This window comes from Eleginops maclovinus, chromosome 16 (assembly GCF_036324505.1).
Source record: "Eleginops maclovinus isolate JMC-PN-2008 ecotype Puerto Natales chromosome 16, JC_Emac_rtc_rv5, whole genome shotgun sequence".
NCBI lineage: Eukaryota > Metazoa > Chordata > Actinopteri > Perciformes > Eleginopidae > Eleginops > Eleginops maclovinus.
This window is the reverse complement of record NC_086364.1, coordinates 16,928,703-16,951,979: the sequence shown is the minus strand read 5'-3', so window position 1 is coordinate 16,951,979 and position 23,277 is coordinate 16,928,703. Positions and strand designations below refer to the sequence as shown.

Here is a 23,277-nt window from a genome sequence, read left to right as displayed (position 1 = left end):
ACACATGTTTCGACACAACATTGGCCTACTGTATGTAAAGGTCACGACTCGTCTCTTGATCGATAATGTCGTATTAGCTTTGAAATAATCTTGTTCTTTCTCTATCATTCATTGACACAGACACTGCAGCATATTTCTGGAGCCGTTCCTCTGAAGTACAAGAGAAACATTTTGCTAAAAAATAAAATCAAAATCATCAATCAAATTTAAATGCAAATGAGCGGCTGCTGGCCACGCCCCTTTGCAGGTGTGTTTCTGGCTCTCCGCACCCCAACCGAGCTGCTCCAATTACACTGCGGAGGAGAAGCGTTTCACAATGTCCAACGGCAGAAACTCAGAGGTGCTGGATTTGTGCAGCACAATGCTAGTCTTCTTAGACATCCTGCTGAATCCTGTGACCAAAAATACACACACACATAGGTGCTGCGTGAGGGGATTCGTGTAAGAGGATGGGCGGGGGATAACTGAGGTTGGTTTGTTGCTAATGCTGTACAACCCACAAATGACGTCAAAGAGGAATTTTACGTCACGTATGATAGGGCGGTGGTGGCAAAGTCCATAGGGCGTTGGCCTGGGAACTGGAAGGTCACCAGTTCAAGTCCCCGAAAGACCAAGTGCCACCGTGGTGTCCCTGAGCAAGACACTGGTTACCTACACTGCTCCCCGGGCACCGTACATAATGGCAGCCCACTGCTCCTAACACTAGGATGGGTCAAATGCAGAGACCGCATTTCGTTGTCCTAGTACTTGTACTCTGTGCAATGACAATAAAGTTGAATCTTCATCTTCATCTTCATCATACATAATCTAACTCTTAATTTTTTGAGCAGCTTTCACATACTTGGATCAGGAGGGAAAGAGACAGGGCCTTTTTTTACTGACACTTTCTGAGTCTCTTAACACACAGTGGAGACATACTGTCTACAGTTCAATTCATTAAAGGGTGCATTCTGCATAATAGGGGACATTTAAGAGCAGGCAGAAAATACGTTTTGACAGGGTTATGTTATTTAAGTTCCCTACATTTATTTTTTCCTCTGTAAAGTAGGTGAATTTTAAATTGTAGAAGAGGCCTTTCGGGATATGTTATCCCTGGGTACTCCTGATGCAGTTACAAGGTATCGACAGGCCCGAAGGGCAGCAGCCTCAGCCGTGACCGAGGCAAAACGGCGGGTGTGGGAGAAGTTCGGAGAAGCCATGGAGAAGGACTTTCAGTCGGCACCAAAGTTGTTCTAGAAAACCGTCCGACACCTCAGGAGGGGGAAGCAGGGAACCATCCAAGCTGTGTGCAGAAAGGATGGGACGCTGTTGACCTCAAGTGATATGGTGTTAGGGCGGTGGAAGGAACACTTTGAGGAACTCCTGAACCCGACAACTCCGCCCTCTATGTTAGAGGCGGAGCTGGAGTATGAAGTGGGATCAACTCCAATCTCACGGGGAGAAGTCACTCCACATTCGCAAAGGCCCGGGGGTGGATGAGATCTGCCCAGAAATTCCTGAAGGTTCTGGGTGTTGAGGGACTGTCATGGTTGACACGTTTCATCAACATTGCGTGGAAGTCGGAAACAGTATCGAAGGAGTGGCAGACCGGGGTGGTGGTTCCTCTTTTTAAAAAAGGGGATCAGAGGGTGTGTGCCAATTACAGAGGCATCACATTACTCAGCCTCCCCGGGAAAGCTTACTCTAAGGTGTTGGAAAGGAGGGTCCGGCCGATTGTCGAACTTCAGATTGAAGAGGAACAATGCAGATTTCGTCCTGGTCGTGGAACGACGGACCAGCTTTTTACTCTCGCAAGGATCCTGGAGGGGGCCTGGGAGTACACTCATCCGGTCTACATGTGCTTTATGGATTTGGAGAAGGCGTATGACGGGGTTCCCAGGGAGATACTGTGGGAGGTGCTGCGGGAGTATGGAGTGAGGGGGTCTCTACTCAAGGCCATCCAATCTCTGTACTCCCAAAGCGAGAGCTGTGTCCGGGTCCTCGGCTGCACGTCGGACCGATTTCCGGTGAGGGTTGGCCTCCGCCAGGGCTGCGCTTTGTCACCAATCCTGTTTGTGATATTCATAGACAGGATTTCGAGGCGTAATCATGGGGGAGGGGGTCTGCAGTTCGGTGGGCTAAGGATTGCACCACTGCTTTTTGCAGATGATGTGGTCCTAATGGCTTCATCGGTCTGTGACCTTCAGCACTCACTGGATCGGTTTGCGGTCGAGTGTGAAGCAGGCTGGGATGAGGATCAGCACCTCCAAATCTGAGGCCATGGTTCTCAGCAGGAAACCGGATGGACTGTCCACTCCAGGTAGGGAATTAGGCCTTACCCCAAGTGAAGGAGTTCAAGTATCTAGGGGTCTTGTTCTCGAGTGAGGGAACAATGGAGCGTGAGATGGGCCGGAGAATCGGAGCAGCAGGAGCGGTACTGCAGTCGCTTTACCGCACCGTTGTGACGAAAAGTGAGCTGAGCCAGAAGGCAAAGCTCTCTGTCTACAGGGCCATCTTCGTTCCTACCCTCACCTATGGTCATGAAGGATGGGTCATGACCGAAAGAACGAGATCGCGGATACAAGCGGCCGAAATGGGATTTCTCCGCAGGGTGGCTGGCATCTCCCTTAGGGATAAGGTGAGAAGTCAGTCATCCGGGAGGGACTCGGAGTAGAACCGCTGCTCCTTCACGTTGAAAAGAGCCAGTTGAGTTGGTTCGGGCACCAAGTGAGGATGCCACCTGGGCGCCTCCCTAGGGAGGTGTTCCAGGCACGTCCAGCTCGGAAGAGACCGAGGGGTAGACCTAGGACCAGGTGGAGGGATTATATCTCTTCGCTGGCCTGGGAGCGCCTTGGAATCTCCCAGTCAGAGCTGACTGATGTGGCCAGGGAACGAGAAGTTTGGGGCTCTCTGCTGGAGCTGTTACCTCCGCGACCCTGACGGATAAGCGGGAGAAGATGAAGAGACATTTCTGCCATGATACTCTGGCTTGCACAACTACCCCATGTTTCTTTCTAGGTTAGTAGATAAAATATGTGTATGTGTGTGTGTTAGCATTTATGGCTTGAACAAAAACACAAACGTCAACAGTCTATCATATTTCTAATATAATCCAAGTCCATCACCAATAATTACGTTTCAAATAACTCCATTCATCTATTCTCAGCTCCAAGCACACTAGCGGATTTCCAGTATATCATCAATCCTATGATGTGTACTCTCCACCCTCGTAAAGACCAAGGTACTTTGTCACATAAAAAAAGAGATGCCGGCGCACTCCGAAACGCTATTCTCCCTTTTGGCCAAGATGTACCAGTTCTTCACCTCAACCTGTCATGAGAGAGACTGATGTTCCAGCAATGCGTCCCAGAGGTCAGGCAGTCATGTTCAACCACTGCATCTCAGCCTTGGCAGATCCATTAGTAAATGTAATTCCCCTCTGCCCTGCTGTATGTCTTTTAGTTGTGTAGTTGTGTGTGTAGGGTTCAGTAAAAGCCAAGAAGTCGTTGTTGCTGTATTTCATATGTGTCCGTGAGAGAAAGAGGTTGAAAGAGCAGGGATTCATTTAGTTTGACATGTTTGAAATACAGGTTCTCATCCCTGGAGGGAAAGTTTATAAATTGGTGTTTCAGACAGATTGTATCTCGAAAATTGCAAATCTGAAGATGTGCTTGGTCTTGCAAGAGTTTTGGGTAAAAGAAGAAAACACTTTTTATTTTTGAGCTTTAAGGAGACCATATACCAAAGACAGATATAGAAATTTAAATATCTTGCTCTTTTTGTGAAATTGAGGTATGAAAACGAGAAGGAACGAAGAGAACAGGCTGCATGATAAACAATAGGCCAGGAGTGACCCAACTACGGCCCGGGGGCCAAATATGGCCTGTGGCCCACTTTTAATTTGCTTGAATCAAACGCTTAAAAGTATAATGGAATATTGTACTTCTTAATTATATATATATAATATATATAAAAAGATACCACACAGTGTTCATGTGATAATTAGCTATATGTTTAATATATTCCGTCAAATAAAGTTGAAAAATTTTTCTAACAAATCTTAGTTGATAAAAAAAAACAATCACTTAATTGCTCAGTAAGCTTGAACTATACCCTACATAATTCCCCTAATTATAAGCAATCCGAGGCTTTTGTTTTAATGAATGAGCTGCCAACAAAATAAATGAAACCCTATGAAGAGCTGTGATGTGGGCTGTTTTCTTTATTAAAGTGTATTCAAGTATCAAGCAGAATTTACCTACATTGTTGATTACTTAACTTATGAGGCTATAAACCTCACCTCTAGCGGGTTGCCCAGCCCTTTGTATATTTTTCTGTATGTGGCCCTCCGTGAAAAAAGTTTGGACACCTCTGTTGTAGGCTGTAAAAGATAGACAGAGCGGAAAAGTAGAGAATGAGAGAAAGTTCTGCAGTGAAGGAGAAAATAACAAATACAGCCGGTAGTCGGGAGGTGCTGATTACGATGTAAGTGAAATCTTCAGGCCATGAGCTGACAGCTGTCAGACAAATGTCTCAGGATGATTTGTTTTACAAGGAGAGGCAGTATACCTAACCATCACCTACTTTCAGCTGTTTTCACAAAGACAAAATAACAACCTACAGATGTTACAATCCGTTTTTCCCCATCCACTGTTTATAATGTTAATTGTTTATATATATACACACTGCCTGGCCAAAAAAAAGGTCACACACTCTAATATTCGTTGGACCTCCTTTAGCTTTGATTACGGCACGCATTCGCTGTGGCATCGTTTCCACAAGCTTCTGCAATGTCACAACATTTATTTCTGTCTTGGATTAATTTTTCTGCAAGATCTTGTATTGATGGCGGGAGACTCGACCACTGCGCAAAGTCTTCTCCAGCAGATCCCAAAGATTCTCAATCGGGTTCAGGTCTGGACTCTGTGGTGGCTAATCCATGAGTGAAAATGATGTCTCATGCTCCCTGAACCACTCTTTCACAATTTGAGCCCGATGGATCCTGGCATTGTCATCTTGGAACATGCCCGTGCCATCAGGGAAGAAAAAATCCATTGATGGAATAACCTGGTCCTTCAGTATATTCAGGTAGTCAGCTGACCTCATTCTTTGGGCACATAACGTTGCTGAACCTAGACCAGACCAACTGCAGCAACCCCAGATCATAGCACTGCCCCCCACAGGCTTGTGATCCTTTTTTTAGGCCGGGCTGTGTATATAATTCTGAATTATTTAATGTTTTCAGTTACGAAATTCTTGTGGCACAGCAACACTTGTAGAAGTCCTTCACCATTGAGCTTCACGTGACGCAAATAACAACACAAACACATCCAGCAGGAAGTGTCTGCAGGAAACTCAGGATGATACGACTTCATCGTGCTAGCAAGCTGTGTGTGTGTGTGTGTGTGTGTGTGTGTGTGTGTGTGTGTGTGTGTGTGTGTGTGTGTGTGTGTGTGTGTGTGTGTGTGTGTGTGTGTGTGTGTGTGTGTGTGTGTGTGTGTGTTTATATACTGTTTCCAAAAATGCGTCCGTGATGAATTTCCCATTTCTGTGAGAATATGAATAGAAGGAGCCCTCGTATGGGGTTAGGAAAAGATAAGAAACGAAGTTGCGCATGAAAGTGTAATTCATCGTGATACTATGTGCTACTTATTCATTTTTATTTATAAGAAAATTCTTCTATCATGTCAACTTTCACCCACATATACTTCACATTTACGTCCAAGTTTCTCTTTGCTTCATTTAAAATTGCTCCCACCCATATCAACTTTTAATTTCTCTCTCTCTCTCTCTCTCACACACACACACACACACACACACACACACACACACACACACACACACACACAAACACACACTTACTTAGAATAACCCTGACACTTCAAGTTGCTAATGCTGGATGGAGGTTGTCATGGGAACACATCTTTGACAGTTTTCTCTGCTCACTCGCAGTGAAGGCAGAGACTCACTCAGAGGGCAGTGGAAGTGCAGGCATTAGATGGAGAACAAGGGAAACCAGCATCATCAGGAGGCATCAGTGACGGACAGCTTGAGTGAATCCGGATACTGTGACCGCCACGTTAGTAAGATTTCCCAAAAACCCTGAATCTAAACAATCTAGGTTTCATTTTCCTTGCACTTTTCAAACTTTTATTTTAGGTGCAGCACAAACATTGATGCCATTCTCATGTGTCGTTAATGTAGCTGGAGTCAGCGGCTGGCTAACGTAACCTAACCGAAGACTAGAAACTTCTTGTCTGTCAAATAGCACAATCTATTATTTTTATCTATTTTTCAGCTGGGAACAGTTGCCAGGCAACCAGAGGAGACTCTAGGAAGTTACTGGTGCTGGCCAAGGAATAGTCTGGCAGAAAAACTGTGGTAAAACAACAATACAAAAACGAACAACAATCTAATTAGTGAGCTTTAGAGGTGCTGGTAAGAAGATTTTGTTAACTTTAGAAGGAGCCAGGCTAACTGTTTCCCCCTGTTTTCAGTCTTTCTGCTAAGCTAAGCTAACTAGCTGCTGACTCCAGCTACATACTGTATGTAACGCACAGACAAGACAGTGGTAAAGGTCTTTTCATATAATGATTTTTTGGGGTTTCCCTTTCCTGTAGTGTGTTATATAGCTTTTGGAGAATGTAAATGGTTTGCCAAGGCTAAAATTCCAAGAAGGGAGTTTCTCTCCTACACACTCCCCCCCTGCCTGAAACGCCTCAATTGTTGTCCTTTGCTTAGATCTGCAACATAGGACAGCATTATGTTACACACATGCTTCTATTAGTGCTCAAAAACATTGTACACGATAGGCCAAGGGGCGGGACATCCCTAAGCGGTGGCCAATCACAAACGATCCGGCCAGCTAACCAATCAGAAGAGGTGCTGCTACTTTACTTTGAATTCTTGAAGTGAATTTAGTTGTTCTGGCACGCTGTAAACAAAATAAAACATTTCACACTGTTTGTTGTATTTCCTTTTTTGATGATTTAGGATCAAGTCTTCATTTCTTTTTTCAATATAAAACATGCAGTCAGCAATGCTCTGCGTTTCAAGGAGTTTTATCTAAATACAGTAGAGTGTAATGAATCTCTAACACTGTAGACAATATACAGAAATGTGGGTTTTTATTCACTATGTGTTTGTTACGTCCCAAGACATCGAAAAATACAAACTGTATGGTTTTCTCAACGGTGGTAGCAGAGTTCATGCAGACTAAGAGCAGCTTCTCTGTGCCTAAAGCCATGAACAAAAATACAGTATAGGGAGGGTGGCAGAAAATATAAACACATTAAGATGAGGTTACTTTTTATTAGTCCCACATTAGGGACATTCTTCAGTGTAACAGCTCAAATAAGGAACCGTGCAAGGTAAGAGAGAGCAAAGAAAAGCAAGTTATAAAACAAAGTGAGCAGTATAAATCAAAGACTGATCAGCTGAAGTCAATTATTGCACATATCAAATAACATATTGCAAAGATGATATTGATTTAGCAGATTATTAATAGTGCAGAGTGGTATTCATTGACATCGCACATGAATGAAATGTGAGTTTCAGTGTGTGTAACAAAACTGACAAGACATCCTTTTCATCATTTGTTTGTTTATAAAAGGTTAAGGACATTATATTATACAACTGTCCGTGACAGCCGACTGACAGTGACTGAAGTACAGCGAATAGTGCGCTACACAATACAATTTAAATCATTCATCATGTGGATGAAGACTACCCTATTGTGAATTAGTAAATTTATTAATCAGGGTCCAGCTCTGCTCCTTAACAAACAATAGAAAGAATGAAACTCCCAGTGACCATGACCGCCACGACCCCATTTCAGGTCCATTACACAAAATAAGGCCAGTTGCCAGGCAACAAGTGGAGATTACAGGAAGTCACTGTTCCCAGCCAAAAAAAAAGTCCTAGAAAATATGATATATTACATACATACTGTATATCGCCATAAAACTGTGGTGCCTTTGTTCTTACCATATATATCATCTAACTGTATAAATATATTCTGTATAAATGTGGTTCTCAAACTGTATTTCGTTTCTGCACCAGCGAAATAAAACACCCATCAAAACTCCTATGAAAGACACATTTCACAACAGGAAATCTATTACCCAATACATTAATTGCACACAAGGACAAAACATCTACTGTAAGCTGCCCAAGATGAGCCCTGGAGGGTAATTTCGCAATCACAACATTTACTACACCAAACTTTTCACACAAAAACTGATCAAATAATACAATATTTAAGGGAATGTGGTCATCGTTTTGTCTTACAGTAACCTTGGCATCATGGTTTGCTTGTTAATGAGCAGAATCCAAATATTATTTTCCTCACAAACTGATTATATGAGCTGTACATTCACTGAACTGTTTCCATCTATACTTGATCATGCAGTACGGTTTAAACTGCTTATTGAAGAACATGAAGCAGACTTGCTTTTGGCACTTCTTATTGATTCTTCTATTGACCTACTGTGTTTTTGACACGCTTTAACTGACTTTGCGTATGGTATGTGGTTATCGTTTTGTCTTACATTAACCTTGACATCATGGTTCCCTTATCCCTCTGTGTCCTGGTAAGGGAAATATACATTGTGTTGGTGTAGGCTTCACTACTTCACTCATCAACCCTTTTTATAGCCCACTATACAGAGGACAGTTTTATAAACCATAATGCCTGATCAAACATACATTTGCATTTAAAAATAATATATAAAAGCAAACATAAGACATGATGGTAATCATGTAATTGTAGGAGTTACTCTTAAAAATGAAATTACTTTTTCCGTTCGCATTCAAACGTTTCGAACATAATTGAAAGAACTCAGTTGTGAAAATGTGGGAATAATATCAGGCACTGATTATATGAGCTTTACATTCACTGACTTATGTCCATTTATAATTGATCATGCAGTATGTTTTAAACTAGATTTGTACACCACACACGATTATTGGACAACATGAAACAGACTTGCTTTTTGCACCGCTTATTGATTCTTCTATGGACCTCCTGTGTTTTTGACAAGCTTTAACTGACTTTGAGTCACCAGGATGAGGCACATACAATCAAGGAACATCATTAACGGTAATTTTATTGTATGTTACAAATGTAGCTCTACATACATTAGTCATATTAATTGTCCTCTCATCCACAGACCCAATGAACCCAGCAGCATTTAGAGCTTTAAGACCCGGGGGGAAACACTTCAGTGAGATCCAGACTAATCACTATTAATCAGCTATGCATCACCTCAAAACAGACCTCTCCATCTGCAAGCTGCATTAACACCGTATTCACGCAAAGCACACGTCGTACACACACACACACACACACACACACACACACACACACACACACACACACACACACACACACACACACACACACACACACACACACACACACACACACACACACACACACACACACACACATACACACATGTTTATGAGGATAAAGGAGAAAGCAGTCTGTTCTGTTTAAAGTGAAGAAATGAAGGAAAATATCAGAATAAACAGAGAAAAACACATATTTACAAAAAACAAGACAACAAGGAATGAAGGAATTTGCATCTATTACACACACACACACACACACACACACACACACACACACACACACACACACACACACACACACACACACACACACACATACATTGCACATAAAAAGATCTGTCAGCTGCCCTTCGATGATAGGATATGTCAATATTTCCCCGGGCTTCTCTCCAGGGTCTTTAGATGAGCATGACATGGGAGGGCCCATGGGAAAGGTCAGTCCAGCTCAGTGCCCGGGTGCAGCTTCATCAAATACAACACCGAGGGATCAAAAGCTAGGATGTAGCCCACCAGTGAGACCTCTCTGTGGGGGGTTTAAAGGATCCTGGAGAGCTGAAGGAGATGAATGATGAGGAAAAATGACAAGGAGATGTGAAATAAGTGGAATGGAGTGGAGATTTGGTGGAGTTGAGGGAGGATAGACATCAGAGACGTGAGCAGGAAGTGGCAGCCTTGCACCGGTGGGCACATTGTGAGTCAGCTCCCCTGTGTGTCCTCGGCTTCATTATTCACGTACGTTATGCAGAAGCACTACCCATGCTTTTTCCATTTCACAGGAAATGCTCTGAGTGTATAGTGTTACACACACTTGTCCAAAGCTTTGACACGTTTGCTTGTGGCTAATGTAGCTACGCTTACGTGTGTACATTACCTTATGAAAAGATGCATTTTGACTTTGTCAGGTTATCTTTGAAATTAAATCATTGTAAAACAAGATACCAAAGGCTGGGACACTGCTAGTCTTTTTCAATCTTTCCCTGTTTGTGTGATGGTATTATGCTACATATGAGAGTTGCTAGCAGGCACATTTTGGACAGAGCTAGGCTAGTTTTCCCCCTGGTATAAGTCTTTGTGCTAAGCTAACTGCTAGTGGATGCATCGCTATATATCAAGCAGACAGTGTAGTCCTTTTGATCTTCCTTTTGTAACCTAGAAGGAAAGCTTTTTTTTTTGTTCACAAATGTAATCCTTTGAATATAGTAAAAAAAAAAAAATGTTGGCAACTACTAGGTTGCATCTTGGTTATCCATTATTGTACTCTTGCTTACAAGTAAAATCCTGCTCTACACCCAGGAATGTATGATTTTCCATGATATAAAACTGGAACGCAGAAGTATGATTATTGGCAGGAATTGTTCCTGACAGCTTAAAGTGCCTCTTCATATAAAACTGCCATGCCTATGAATCATACTATTCAAAAGTGAAGCTGAGAGTGACTCATTAGACTAAAATCATCCAGTTGCTGCCTGCATGCAGAAACACAACAGTGCAAAAAAAAAAGACAGAAACAGAGAGGGAGGAAGAGAGCGATAACAGCAGCAGGGCTACGTCACCGATGAAAGAGTAACCAGACCCTTGGGGCGGTGGGGATAAATAAAGAAGGAGTGTGGGTAATATTACCCACATCTCCCTGCTGCTTGTGGCCGACTGTCGTGTCTTGCTGGGCAGTGATGTCACTCACAAACACACAAGTATTTAAAGAGTGGCACACACATACTGCAGATGCTAAATTATTAAACATATCAGATAGCCTATACACACACACACACACACACACACACACACACACACACACACACACAAACACACACACACACACACATGCACATGATTCCTCCTCAATATGTATCTGTTCAATACTTCATAGTACACCGGCAAAGCAATGCAACAAATGTCTTTCACATACACTCGATAACCAAGTTAGACTCTTATATATGTTGTATTCTTCTTCTCCTTCATATGTGGATGAACAGCATGCACCCAGTTACAAATGATGTGCAAATCGACCCATTCCTTACGTCTATAGTTCACATTCAGCATAAACATAAAGAGAAAGAGGGTAGCAGGAAGGATATAAGATTCAGGTTTCCTCCTTTTCTGCAAACAAGGGTATACCGCACACTTTAAAAGCTGTACCTAAATATAGTTAAGGAGAAGGAGAGAGAGAGAGAGAGAAAGAAAGAGGACGGGGATCTGACTGGCTTGCACCCATATACAGGTATAACCTCTGCCTCACTGCTAGCACATGGTGTCTCACTAAACTGTGTCCCCACTTTCAGTCCCCTCAGCACTTTAGTCATTTGCTATAAATAGGCCTTCACACAAACACCTCAGCCAACAGCTCATTTTGCCTGTCTACTCTTATTTTCTGCTAATGAGATTTCAGCGGTGATGAGGCTTCACCTGCGGGATCGTGTTGTGTTGACGGTGTGCACAGCACGCTCTGAGAAGCCTGTGTTGCTGTGCTATATTGGCTCAGAAAATGCTTAGCCCAGCCCATCACGGTGAAATACTGCGCACCTCTATGGGAGGCCAAGGGCGCTCACACAGGGGCCGGGGGAAGCTTTTAAATCACACACGCTATCATAGGTGCACACACACCCACACACTTGGACACACGTTTATGCTCAGACAAAGGCACACAATGTACGTACAGACAGACTGCTCTGTTGTCTTCTGAAGGAAAAGACATCAATGAAATAAGATATAAAAGATAAAGATCTAGTAGTTGCCTGATATCATCTTTTATATTAAAAAGCTTGACTTTGTTGGTGTTACAGTAATGGGACATTGTGTTTCTGTTCTGTAGCTGCTGTATCTATTGCAAGCAGCAGAGGGCTATCTGGAAATGTAAACATGAGGAAGAGCCTTGACTGTGTTCAGAGAGTCAGTGTTACAGTCAATATCGTATGACCTTGTGCACATGTTTTAATTAAAAACTATACTATGAGTTTTTACTTTTAGATTTAGAAGATTAAGACATACTACACACTACCTTGACTTTTTAAGGAATTTCTGTTGCATACTGGACTGTTTTTATTTCTACTATAATGCCTTTTAATTATTTTGATCATTGTATTAGTTGGACACATAATACTGCAACTTTTTAACAAATTTATAAAATAACAAACTATAATATCACTTATATTTTACTTGCATTTTATACAATGACTTGCTCATGAGATCTTTTAGGTGTTTTTTTTAAATCATTTTTTAAATCATTTTAATGAAATATAATACTATGACTTGTTTGTAGTAGAAATGTGTATGCCTTATTTTACCATGACTGTTTAATGATTTCTTTTGACAAACCATGTGACTTTTTAAAGGTCTACACTATGAGCTAACTACCACATGGGCCTCAAAGGCTTAACAGGCAGGACAGGGTAACAAAATCCAATCAGAGGTTAAAATCCTGACGATAGGGTCATAGAGGTCTGATAGAAACTCCAAAGCACAACTGACTAACTGATTAAAATGTATGAATGTATACTATATTCCTCCTCAAGCCTACAGGAAGAATACTTTTGAATCTGGGAATTGAATGTAAAGTAAAAAATACTAGCACACATAGAGTGTCCTTAAGCATGACACACACACACACACTTCTTGTTGACCCAGCCTTCCAGCTGCACTCCCTGCAGGGGGGAGTCCTGATAATATGTAGCAGAGGCATTTTTCTCCCCCCTCTCCTCACCACTGCCGTATTTTCCACTCCAGTGTCATCTGCCGGGCCTCTCCTATTTCCCCTCTCTCTTCCTTTCTGTCTCCATCTTTGCTTCATCAATTGTTTTTCTAGACCTCTTGGATTCCTCATCTTACCCACTTTGCTTTTATCCAGCTTAACCACGAGGCCAAAAAGACTCCTGAATAAATCCACACTGCTTCACAGCTATGTAGGCATACAGCATCCCTGAAAAATAAAAAAAGTGCACACCATTAAAGCTTTCATAAAGGAGCTTTTTGTCAGAATACTACATGGTATGAATGTGTTAGAGAAACAACATCTCATTCTTCTTTGTCCCTGAAGTTCTCCTCTGGGCTTGATATCCCAGAGTGATCAGTGACAGTATTGATCTGACCTCTAATCCCATTTCTGTGAATGTATGTTACATGTGCAGCAAGCTAAGACAGCCATAGATGAGAGTTCCCACTTCAAAAAAACAAAGAACAACACAAAAAAGGACTTCATCCCTTTAAGTGAAGTATGGATTTTCTGCAAAAGCAACAGAGAGCAAGGAACCTCATAATAGTTTTTCTTTGACAAGGGATTGACTTTATGGATCTGAGGACAGAGGGAGACACATAGAGGGCATCAGGGAGCAACAGTTTAACTCTCCTCCACATGTTGGGGCCTGTTTGGTTAATATTATCTGTATCCCTGTAAAGCTCCATGCTAAACGGTTAGCATAGAGAGCAGCAACACAGCAATCTTAAACTTGTCCTTGCTATCCCTGCTACATAAATGTAAAGTATCCATAAAAGTTGAGTCTCTCTGCTTCATCTTTATAAAATGTATCATCCAAACTGTGGGTTTCCCTGCCTATGAATCTGAAGACAAGCAACATCAGACGAGGCTTTCAAACTCCTTTTTAAAATTGATCTACAATCTGTCCCTGAAAGTAATTTTGGTCCTTTTCCCTTCTATCAGACATAGATGAAGTTAGGATCAGTTCTCCCATCCCAGCTGTAATGCAGCACAAGCCCGGCATGTCACAGTCTCAAGAATCCCCCATCTGGACTGCAACTCACTCTGTGACGTCAGAAAGCCCTTTGTATGTGTGTGCAGGCCTCAGCGCCAGCCCACGCATGGCGGAGGAGGAGTGGATGAGGTGGGATGGAGAGACGGAGGTGGACTTTACGCTGTGATGTAATTTCATGGAAACTGTTATGTGGGGTGATGCTGCATCTTAGAGCAGCATTGAGCGACACAGCCTCCTACCGGCTGAAGGAAAGATGAACACAGCACAGTGTATCTGACTGGGACAATATGCTCGTGTTCTTTAGCAGAAGTGTTTCCTCACCTCAACAAGCATATCATATCAAACAGTTTATTTATGTTATACTGAATATTGAGAACATATTTTGAACATATTGCGTGGTCGCTTCTTTGTTGTACTAATTATTTGATTGTTGTGAAACCTTATAAACACGTGCAGAGTGTACTTACGCCTTGATGATGGAATAAAGCATATAATAATAAAAGCTTGGTCAACAATGAAGCTTGACATTTCACAAAAGGCATTATGTCTTTTGTTACCAAGATGATAATCCTATCGGAATGTGACCGCTGTGGAACTGAGAGGACATTCACTTCTGGAAAATAAACCTATAGCACCATCCGCTGGTGATATGGATACATTATGTTTGTGTTTTTTAAATTGTTAGCATTAGAAATAAACTTGTAATACACCTTAAGCAATGAATTATCTTAAAATCTGAACTGAGTATTCTTCATTCAGCCTGCACAGTAAGTAGTGGATGGATTTTTGTTACAGTGATACAAATATTTCTTCAGACAAGCACATCAGACACCCAGTAAATGATCATACATATGCAGTTAAATAGGATGAACTGAAGGACTGTAATGATCAACATTTCCTATTATGATTACATGTCATAAGTTAACCGTAGGATTGTGTAAAAGCTATTATTTATTAAAAGCTGACCATTCGTTAAATGGCTTCAATCTGAATCAAATCTTGTTGGGACCGTTTATTAAACCTTCTTTTACCGGTCTATATTGTTTTTAAATAGATCCTTTGTCTTATATCTGCACATCTATCTACGGGTATAGATGAACTGAACCTTAACTTAAAATATATGTAAACTGCCCCATAAAAAAAATCCATTAAAATGCCCAAACATTTTTTTATAGTGTATCAAAAACAGTCATAAAGAATGCATAGCATAGTACGTGACTGAGTGAACGCAGGCCTGTTCAGACAGACAGCATGAAAAAGCATGTAAAGTATGAACCTGAAAACAAACATAACATTTCACCTTCAACACACTTGTCCGTGGTAAAGGTATGTTTTTGAATAAACACATGATAACAGAAATGTCTCCATGAAACTGAGTTTAATAGATTGTTAAAAATAAGGCTATGATGCTGTTTTAGCAAACATTGACCAGGAGGAATCACTGTTATGGCGTCCAGAGAGGCACCAGGTTAATGTGACCGGTCTCTGGAGTATTACAGATGGACAAACAGTGAGCACACACACACACACACGCTGACAAATGTGTCCTGCGTTCAAACTCCTACATGTACACATGTACTGTACCCACAAACACACACCCCACCCAAAACGGTGGCAATAAACAGATTGAGCTGAAAACATAGCAGTGTCCTCTTTTTAAAAAATACACAAAAAACAAAACATGCATAGCTTAGTACGTGAATCTTGATCGAAAATGGTCATGGTTTGTCAAAAATGTCCAGTATGATTACATTGATATTGTTTATTTGTCCATTATTAACAATCACGTAAACTCATCGGGCTATTGTTTTTTTTTACAATAGCCTCCCTTTATATTTTGCTCATGTAGAAAGTTACATTCTGAACCAAGAAAGGCTCGTCAACAAAGGAAATAAATACTGGAATGGCAACAACAAAACAGAAAGGTACTATTTTTTTAAAAGGACTTAAGACCAATCGTGGTCCGACTTAAAGATATAAAAACTAATTAAAACACCTGCTTAAAATTGGCATCTCGCAAATAAAAGTGTCTTACGCATTAATACAAAACACAAAAAATGAATTGCCTTCCAGTCCTTCAAATGTATTTGTAACAACAAAACAAGGAATGATGAAGCGATCAGGAGTCTCCCTCTAGTGCTGTGCGCATGTCCGTTAGAAGGTCCCACACAAAAACATTTAGTCAGATTTCATTATTCAAGCTTATTTCCCAGTAAGAGGACACCCTGAAAGCACACATGAACACCTTAAAATTATTGAAGGTTGGAATTATGATGAAAATAATAGGTCAGTTTCATGGTGCTGCTTCTTTCGTCCTTTGGTTACTGGGGGTGCTACGAACTTGTACATTTGTTTCCCTCACATCATAAGAACAAAGTAGTGTCGAGTACAATACTACGAGTGTTCTTCCAAACTTCAAGCAAATATCAACTTACATTTTAAAGTGCCAATGAGTTGAAGCACCGAGCTGGTGGCACAGACAGATTTCCCCGTAACACGACAAACAAGAGTATAGTTTGAAATGGTTTCCCCCAATCAGGCTAATGCTAACCTGCTCTACAGTACACAGGTAGTGGTTATTGTATTCAGTAGCAGTGCCCAAACTGCTAAGACATTATTTAGGTGATCAAAAGAAATCTTGGACTTGGTTTCATTCAATATTAATACGACCCGTCTAAATGTTTTACCACTTTTGCTGACCAGAAGCACATTTAATTTACCACTGGTACGTGCGAGCTGCTTTCTAGTAATCAGACCATACAGTAGAGTAATCAGTCTCATAACACATTCAGAGAATTTCGTTTACATTTTGCCTTGTAGGGAACATATTTTGACACCCAGCCGTAAGGTTAATATAATAAAAATTGCTCAGTGAATGCATACACACACACACCTGAAGCTCACACAGAGATGTGTTTTACAAATGTAAAAGTCTTATGTGTTTAATATAAAATATACTTCAATTCAACTTTCCTTTTTTTTTTTTTTTTTAAAGCGCTTTTCCCTTTTCCCTTTTCCCTTTCATATCGTAACCCTTTTCTTTACATTTGGGAAACAAACCACCTCCATTCATTACCTGATCAAACTATGCCCACCGCTTTCTCTGCGCCAACTCAGCTTTTTCCCAGGATGCACCTGCTTTCCCAACATGCGGCCCAGCAGCAGGGAACACTTGGACGGATTCCTTAAGTTAACACAAGCCTCACCACAACTCATTCAAGTTCCTAAAGAATAAACTGTACAAAACATGGACTAAAAATATTTTTGTTTTTACAAAGTATTCAACTACTCAGGCATTAAGAACAATCAGTAATATCAAATTAAAAACTTCGATGAGGACATGCAGGGGTTTGGTGGGCGGCCCAACAGTCTATTATTTTTCCTTCAGTCGAGAGAGGTTGAGACCTGCCAGACGATGAGGTGGCTCCGCTCGGCCTTGGTGGGCGGGGACTGCTGACTGGCTGATGGCTCTGATAAACCATCCAACTCACCGCCTTCATCACCTGAAGGGGAGGAGGGCGATGTGTCAATCAAACGGCATACCAGGTGTTTCACAGTGGAGACACTTAGCCTTTACGCACCTGCTAAATTAGCTCAAAGTCAAAAAGTAGTCCAGTAAACATTATTGTAAATTTAAATTCAAATACAACCGTTAGGATCATTTGAAAATGAAGCGTGTATGCTACTTGTGTATGCTCGTGTGTGACATACTCACCCATTCTGAAGTCAATGTATCCTTCTCCTCCACTCATCACCAGGTAGGTTTTGAGCTCAGAGGTCGCTGTCTCCGAGGATTCAGAGGGAGGGTCATCAGAGCCAGAATCTGCACTGCCGGGAGGGGGCATCGCCTGACCTGTGACACAAACATAATGACATTAATAAATAAAACATTAAAGAAACCTTTTTTTCTCTACAGTAATGAGGAAGATGTAATCTCAAAGCAGCTGCCATTTCTACATCTTTTAGAATGACTTGTTGTCAAAGCTTTAATCAGCTTATTTCCTGTCAACTATTTTAGAAATCATTGACATCATCATTGCATTATAAAGACGCTTATATGCTGGAATTGATTGACTGTCTTCATGATCAATTCATGTGCATATTGGGGCTCAAGGGCACCACAGCAGTGCCCAGGAGGTGAAGTGGGACCTCTCCAAGTACCAGTCCACACTCCATATTTAGGTCTGTTCAGGGACGTGAACTGACGACCCCACGGTTCCCAGGCCAAGTCCCTGCAGACTGAGCCACTGCCGGACATTTATCAATGCAGCTCCACATATATAAGTGCCGTTGCTGACTATTGGTTTGTAAGATCTTATCTGATACACACATTTCAATGGTTTATGGTTAGTAACTGTGCAGTTTTCTTCTCTCGTTTCTGTCACTTGCATTTGCTGCTTACCTGGCACGGTGACAAAAAACTTGACAGCATCTCGGTGTCCGTGGAAACACAGCTGGGCGTGAGCCATGGAGCAGTATGGCACCGAGCTGCCCTGCACGGCACAGTCTGAACCGTCATCGCTGTAAACCCGCACAGCGCTGCCGGGACGATTTGGCACTACTCCCGTTGTCTTATTGGCTGCAGGATAAGATGGAAATGATTCAAACACAGCACCAGAAGGACATCTGCGTGCAAGCATAAACAAGCTAGCACACTGTTAGCCACATATTGTCATTGTCACATTTTGCAGAAACTTAAAATTGATTAATGACAAAGAAGAGCTTCTTCTGAAAATATCAAAGTCAAATATCAGTTGGAGGAAAAGAGAAGACAACAAGCTCTGTAAAAGAAAGGGATGTTTAGTCGAATTGCACAGGAAGTTCATGTACGTAAGGCAGACTTCAAAACACAATCCTTCTGAAAACTACAGGGGAGTTGTGAGTGAGCGATGCAGGTGTGCGATACCTTCAGACAGCGGGATGGAGATGATGACGCCGTTTCCTGTTCCCACCCAGAGCCGGCTGCAGGACACCATCAGAGCTGTGATTCTCACAAACGAGAAGCCCAGTTTACCCGTACCTGCAACACACACACACACACACACAGAACACACACTTATTTGTAGCTCCATGTGATCTTGAGGAAAGAGTTCAGTCTGTATCTAAAATGTGAAAATGCTGCTTTCTAAAGAACAAGAATGGTAAATAAAAAAAGTAGTTGGTAAGCAGAGAAAAATGTGCGTACCCAACATCTTGCTGACGTAGGGCTCGATGTCCACGTCCTGGAGGTGCTGGAAGGTGTGGGCGTGAAACAAGCGTAGTGTTGAATCCAGACGGATGGACACCCAGATACCGTCTCCCACCCAGGCCAGCTGCCGCACCTGACTCTCCTTACGAGGATGGGCGTCAAATGACTTCTGCTCAGACATGACAGAATGAGAATATGTGTCGTTATAAAATTGTAGAAATGTCACTATAAACATAAGTTAGATGAAAGTAACGGTACACAATATTCTGTTCGAGTGACGTTTCAATACTACATTGACAGCCGTACCTCTATCCTCATGGCCTTGGGCTGGATGATGTAGATCTTGTTCCTGTAGCCGCACCACACCTTGTCATAGACCACTGTCATACAGCGGATAGAGTGGTGAGGCCGGCCCAGATCCAGCAGGTGATAGTTGGTTAAATCCCACTGACCGTCTGCTTGGGAGGAACACAAATACTTTCAGAAGAAAATACCTAATACCTTCAAAAGAGAAAATACTATAAACAATGTTAGATATAGAATAATATGAAAGAGTAGCACATCCCAGTTTACAAAGTCAAGGAGACAGTTTTTTTGGACGATAAACCCTTGGAATAAAAGGTATTTTGTCTTCCTTGACTTTAAAAACTGGGATGTGCTACCCTCTCATTAGTGAAGGCTTCTCCTCAAACAAACAATTGTTGAAAATGATTAAATAATTACAAAAATAAGGTCACATTGACTGTCACAATATGGACCGTGTATATACACCGGTCATATGTCTGCATGTTGAACACCAAAGTGTCCATGAAAACAGAGGGAGCTAACCCACAGACTCACCGATGCTTCTGTGGAAAATTGCTAATGTCCCATCAGCCAGAGCTACCAGGACTCTCCCTTTCACATGCCTGTAACAAGAAATGAACACAAACCTTTCACCCACGTATTCCCGTATGTTCCAATCTATGTTTGGTGTGTTTGAAGAACGACACATGTACTCACACTATGCTGAGGATGGAGTCTTTGAGCTTGATGGCATGAAGACACTTCCTCCATCGAGCCACAGCCGAGTGCACATACAGACTGAGGAGGGGAAGGGATAAAAAAGGCTGATCAGAGGCTGCAGTGGTTTATGAGGAGTGGATTTATTTAAATTAATTGGAAAAATGGAGCACTGTAAGGACACATTTGCCCAAAAAACAGCAATAACTGGACTAAAACAAGCCTGATCTTCAGTCACATTTGGCCGCTGCCCTCTAGTGTCTGCTCTGCTGCTCACCATCCATTCTGAGCTCCCAGCCACATGGTGGGGAGGGCGCTGCTCATCCTCAGGACTTCCCCATCAGACGGCTCCGACTCTTCTGGAAAAGTGTCCCCGTCATAGCCCCTGGATCACAGCAGGCAGAAGATGCACAAGTGTTGTCTTAAAACAAAACTGTACTTATTTTAATCTAATTTATTATCTACTTCAAATTGATCCGTTTCACAGCAGGATCACAGAAAAAAAAAACAATGGCTGACTTTCCCAAAAAACGTAGTATGGGTCAAGTAAGAACCACTTCAACAAACAGGGAGGAAACACTACATTTTACATGGAATAAGTGGCTATGTACTGCCATTTAAGCACATCAACTCTTTTTAGAGGGTAAAAAGTACTTTAAAGGCCAGTTGATGATTAATAAATTAAGCTGATTTTGTTTGACCTGTGGAATCACTAAAAGGTGTTCAAATGAAGAAGGAATGTCGGGGTCACACTGGACAAGGAAGCACTTTGTTGCTCCTTTCTATGACCTTAAGCAAGTGGGCAGTTCCCTATAAACAATATGTTATGTATACATAAAGTGATTGTGATCAGAATAAATACTACTATTTGAGCCTTTTATCTGATCAAAAACCGTAGTGTCCCGACTGCTTTTAAATAAGGGACTAATTGCACATATTCTTCCAGCTGCTCACCTCTGTGTGTCAGCAGAGAGGGAGTCAGAGGGTCCCACCCCCAGTGGGTCGGTGAACACGTGCTCCGTGTAGATTCCCGGCTGGTTTTCTTCCGCTTCCGGCTCCTCCTCTCCTTCTTCGCCCACACCAGCGTTAGCCTCCGTGGCTTCCGTTGCCTCCTCTGCAGCAGGAACGCCGTCTTCTGCTGGACTCGTTTCTCTGGACAGCTCGACTGTGGGCATAGTGGGGAAATCAGAGGTCGAACAAACAATACAGGAAGGTTTGAGTACGACATCCCCCCCGGGGGTTTAACATAGCTGGTAATCATCTAATTCATTCCTTTAGTTATGAGCGTGTTCAAAGGAAATCACAAGCTCCATCTTCTATGAGATAAAACTTTGATGTCAGCATGAAATAAGACCATTTAGAAACAAAAAAGTATTCAAAACAATAATAATAATAATAATAATAAATTAATTTTATATAGCGCCTTTCAGGACTCTCAAGGTCGCTTTACAAAGAGTGTGTGTGTGTGTGTGTGTGTGTGTGTGTGTGTGTGAGTGCGTGTGTGAGAGTGAGTGAGGGTGCAAGTGCGCAGGGCGCCAGGTGGGGTTGTGAGGGGGTTAAAGTCCATAGGCCTCAGAGAAAAGGTGTGCCTTGAGGTGCTTTTTAAATGAATCAACTGAGGGGGCACAGCGGATGTGTGGGGGGAGTTGGTTCCACATGGTAGGGGCAGACACACAAAAGGCCCTGTCCCCAAAAGTCTTAAGTCGGGTGCGGGGTACTGCCAGCTGGTCCTTGACAGAGGACCTGAGGGACCGCAGGGGGGTGTAGGGGTGTAGGAGGTCGGAGAGGTAACGGGGGGCTAGGGCGTGGAGGGACTTGTAGGTGAGTAATAGGATTTTGAATTTGATGCGGAATTTGACAGGTAACCAGTGGAGCTGCATGAGGGTGGGGGTGATGTGCTGCCAGGGCTTAATGCCAGTTAAGACCCTAGCAGCAGAGTTCTGTACATATTGCAGTCTGTCCAGGGTTTTTGAGGGGAGACCTGTGAGGATGGCATTGCAATAATCCAGGCGGGTGGAGATGAAGCAGTGAATGAGGGTTTCGGTTACTGAGGCTGAAAGTGAGGGTCGGAGTCTTGAGATGTTTTTCAGGTGGTAGAATGCAGATTTAGTGATGTTGTTAATGTGGGACTGGAATGATAGAGTGGGGTCGAGAATGACACCCAGGTTGCGGACAACGGGTGATGGGGTGATGTAGCAGCCATCCACTTCCAGGAGAAGATCCCCAACCTTCCTGAGCAGTGGCTTGGGCGCCATAACCATGAGCTCAGTTTTATTGCTGTTGAGTTTGAGGAGGTTAGAGGTCATCCAGGTTTTTAGTTCTTGCAGACAGTTGATGAGTGGGCCAGGTGGGAGCAGAGTGGAGGGTTTGGTGCTGATGTACAGTTGAGTGTCGTCGGCGTAGCAGTGGAAACTGAGGCCGTGGTGACGAATAATTTGGCCGAGGGGGAGCATGTAGATGGTGAAGAGGAGAGGGCCGAGCACAGATCCCTGGGGTACGCCATGATTGACTGGGGCCAGGATGGAGTTGGCATCTTTCAGGGTGACATATTGTTTGCGGTTGGAAAGGTAGGACTGAAACCAGGAGAGAGCTGAGCCCCTGAGGCCGATGAGCTCAGTGAGACGGGAGAGGAGGATGGAGTGGGACACTGTGTCAAAGGCTGCAGAGAGGTCGAGGAGGATGAGGATGGAGATGAGGCCATTGTCGGCGGCAGTGAGCAGGTCGTTAGTGATTTTAATGAGGGCGGTCTCGGTGCTGTGTTGAGTTCTGAAGCCAGATTGGAGGGGTTCAAAGAGCTCATGGTGTGACATGTGATGTTGAAGCTGGGAAGCCACTGCTCTTTCCAGAATTTTACTTAGGAAAGGAAGGTTGGAGATTGGACGATAGTTGTTAGGGTCGTCAGGGTCCAGACCGGGCTTTTTCAAGGTGGGAATGACTGCAGCTGTTTTGAAGCCTGAGGGCACCACACCAGAGTCCAGTGAGCAGTTTATGATGGCGGCAATAGAGGCAGAGATGACAGGGAGGCAGGTCTTCACCAGGGTGGTAGGCATG

At 42.7% G+C, this 23,277-nt stretch overlaps 1 protein-coding gene across 7 annotated transcripts in view; it reads right to left on the bottom strand.

Moving 5' to 3' along the window:
* Positions 1-15,395: 15,395 nt before the first annotated feature.
* spag9a (sperm associated antigen 9a) overlaps positions 15,396-23,277 on the bottom strand; it is a 29,249-nt gene continuing 21,367 nt past the window's right edge. For 4 of the 7 annotated variants that reach the window (XM_063903446.1, XM_063903449.1, XM_063903448.1 and 1 more), the window contains 10 exons: positions 21,181-21,391; positions 20,504-20,611; positions 20,227-20,307; positions 20,065-20,132; positions 19,531-19,682; positions 19,222-19,393; positions 18,943-19,056; positions 18,439-18,615; positions 17,752-17,889; positions 15,396-17,539 (listed from right to left, as the gene is read on the bottom strand). In XM_063903446.1, coding sequence (XP_063759516.1) covers positions 17,421-17,539; positions 17,752-17,889; positions 18,439-18,615; positions 18,943-19,056; positions 19,222-19,393; positions 19,531-19,682; positions 20,065-20,132; positions 20,227-20,307; positions 20,504-20,611; positions 21,181-21,391 — 1,340 coding nt within the window. In that variant the 3' untranslated portion in view covers positions 15,396-17,420. The remainder of the gene's footprint in view (positions 17,540-17,751; positions 17,890-18,438; positions 18,616-18,942; positions 19,057-19,221; positions 19,394-19,530; positions 19,683-20,064; positions 20,133-20,226; positions 20,308-20,503; positions 20,612-21,180; positions 21,392-23,277) is intronic. The other 3 variants (XM_063903447.1, XM_063903452.1, XM_063903451.1) reach the window with 1 other exon arrangement.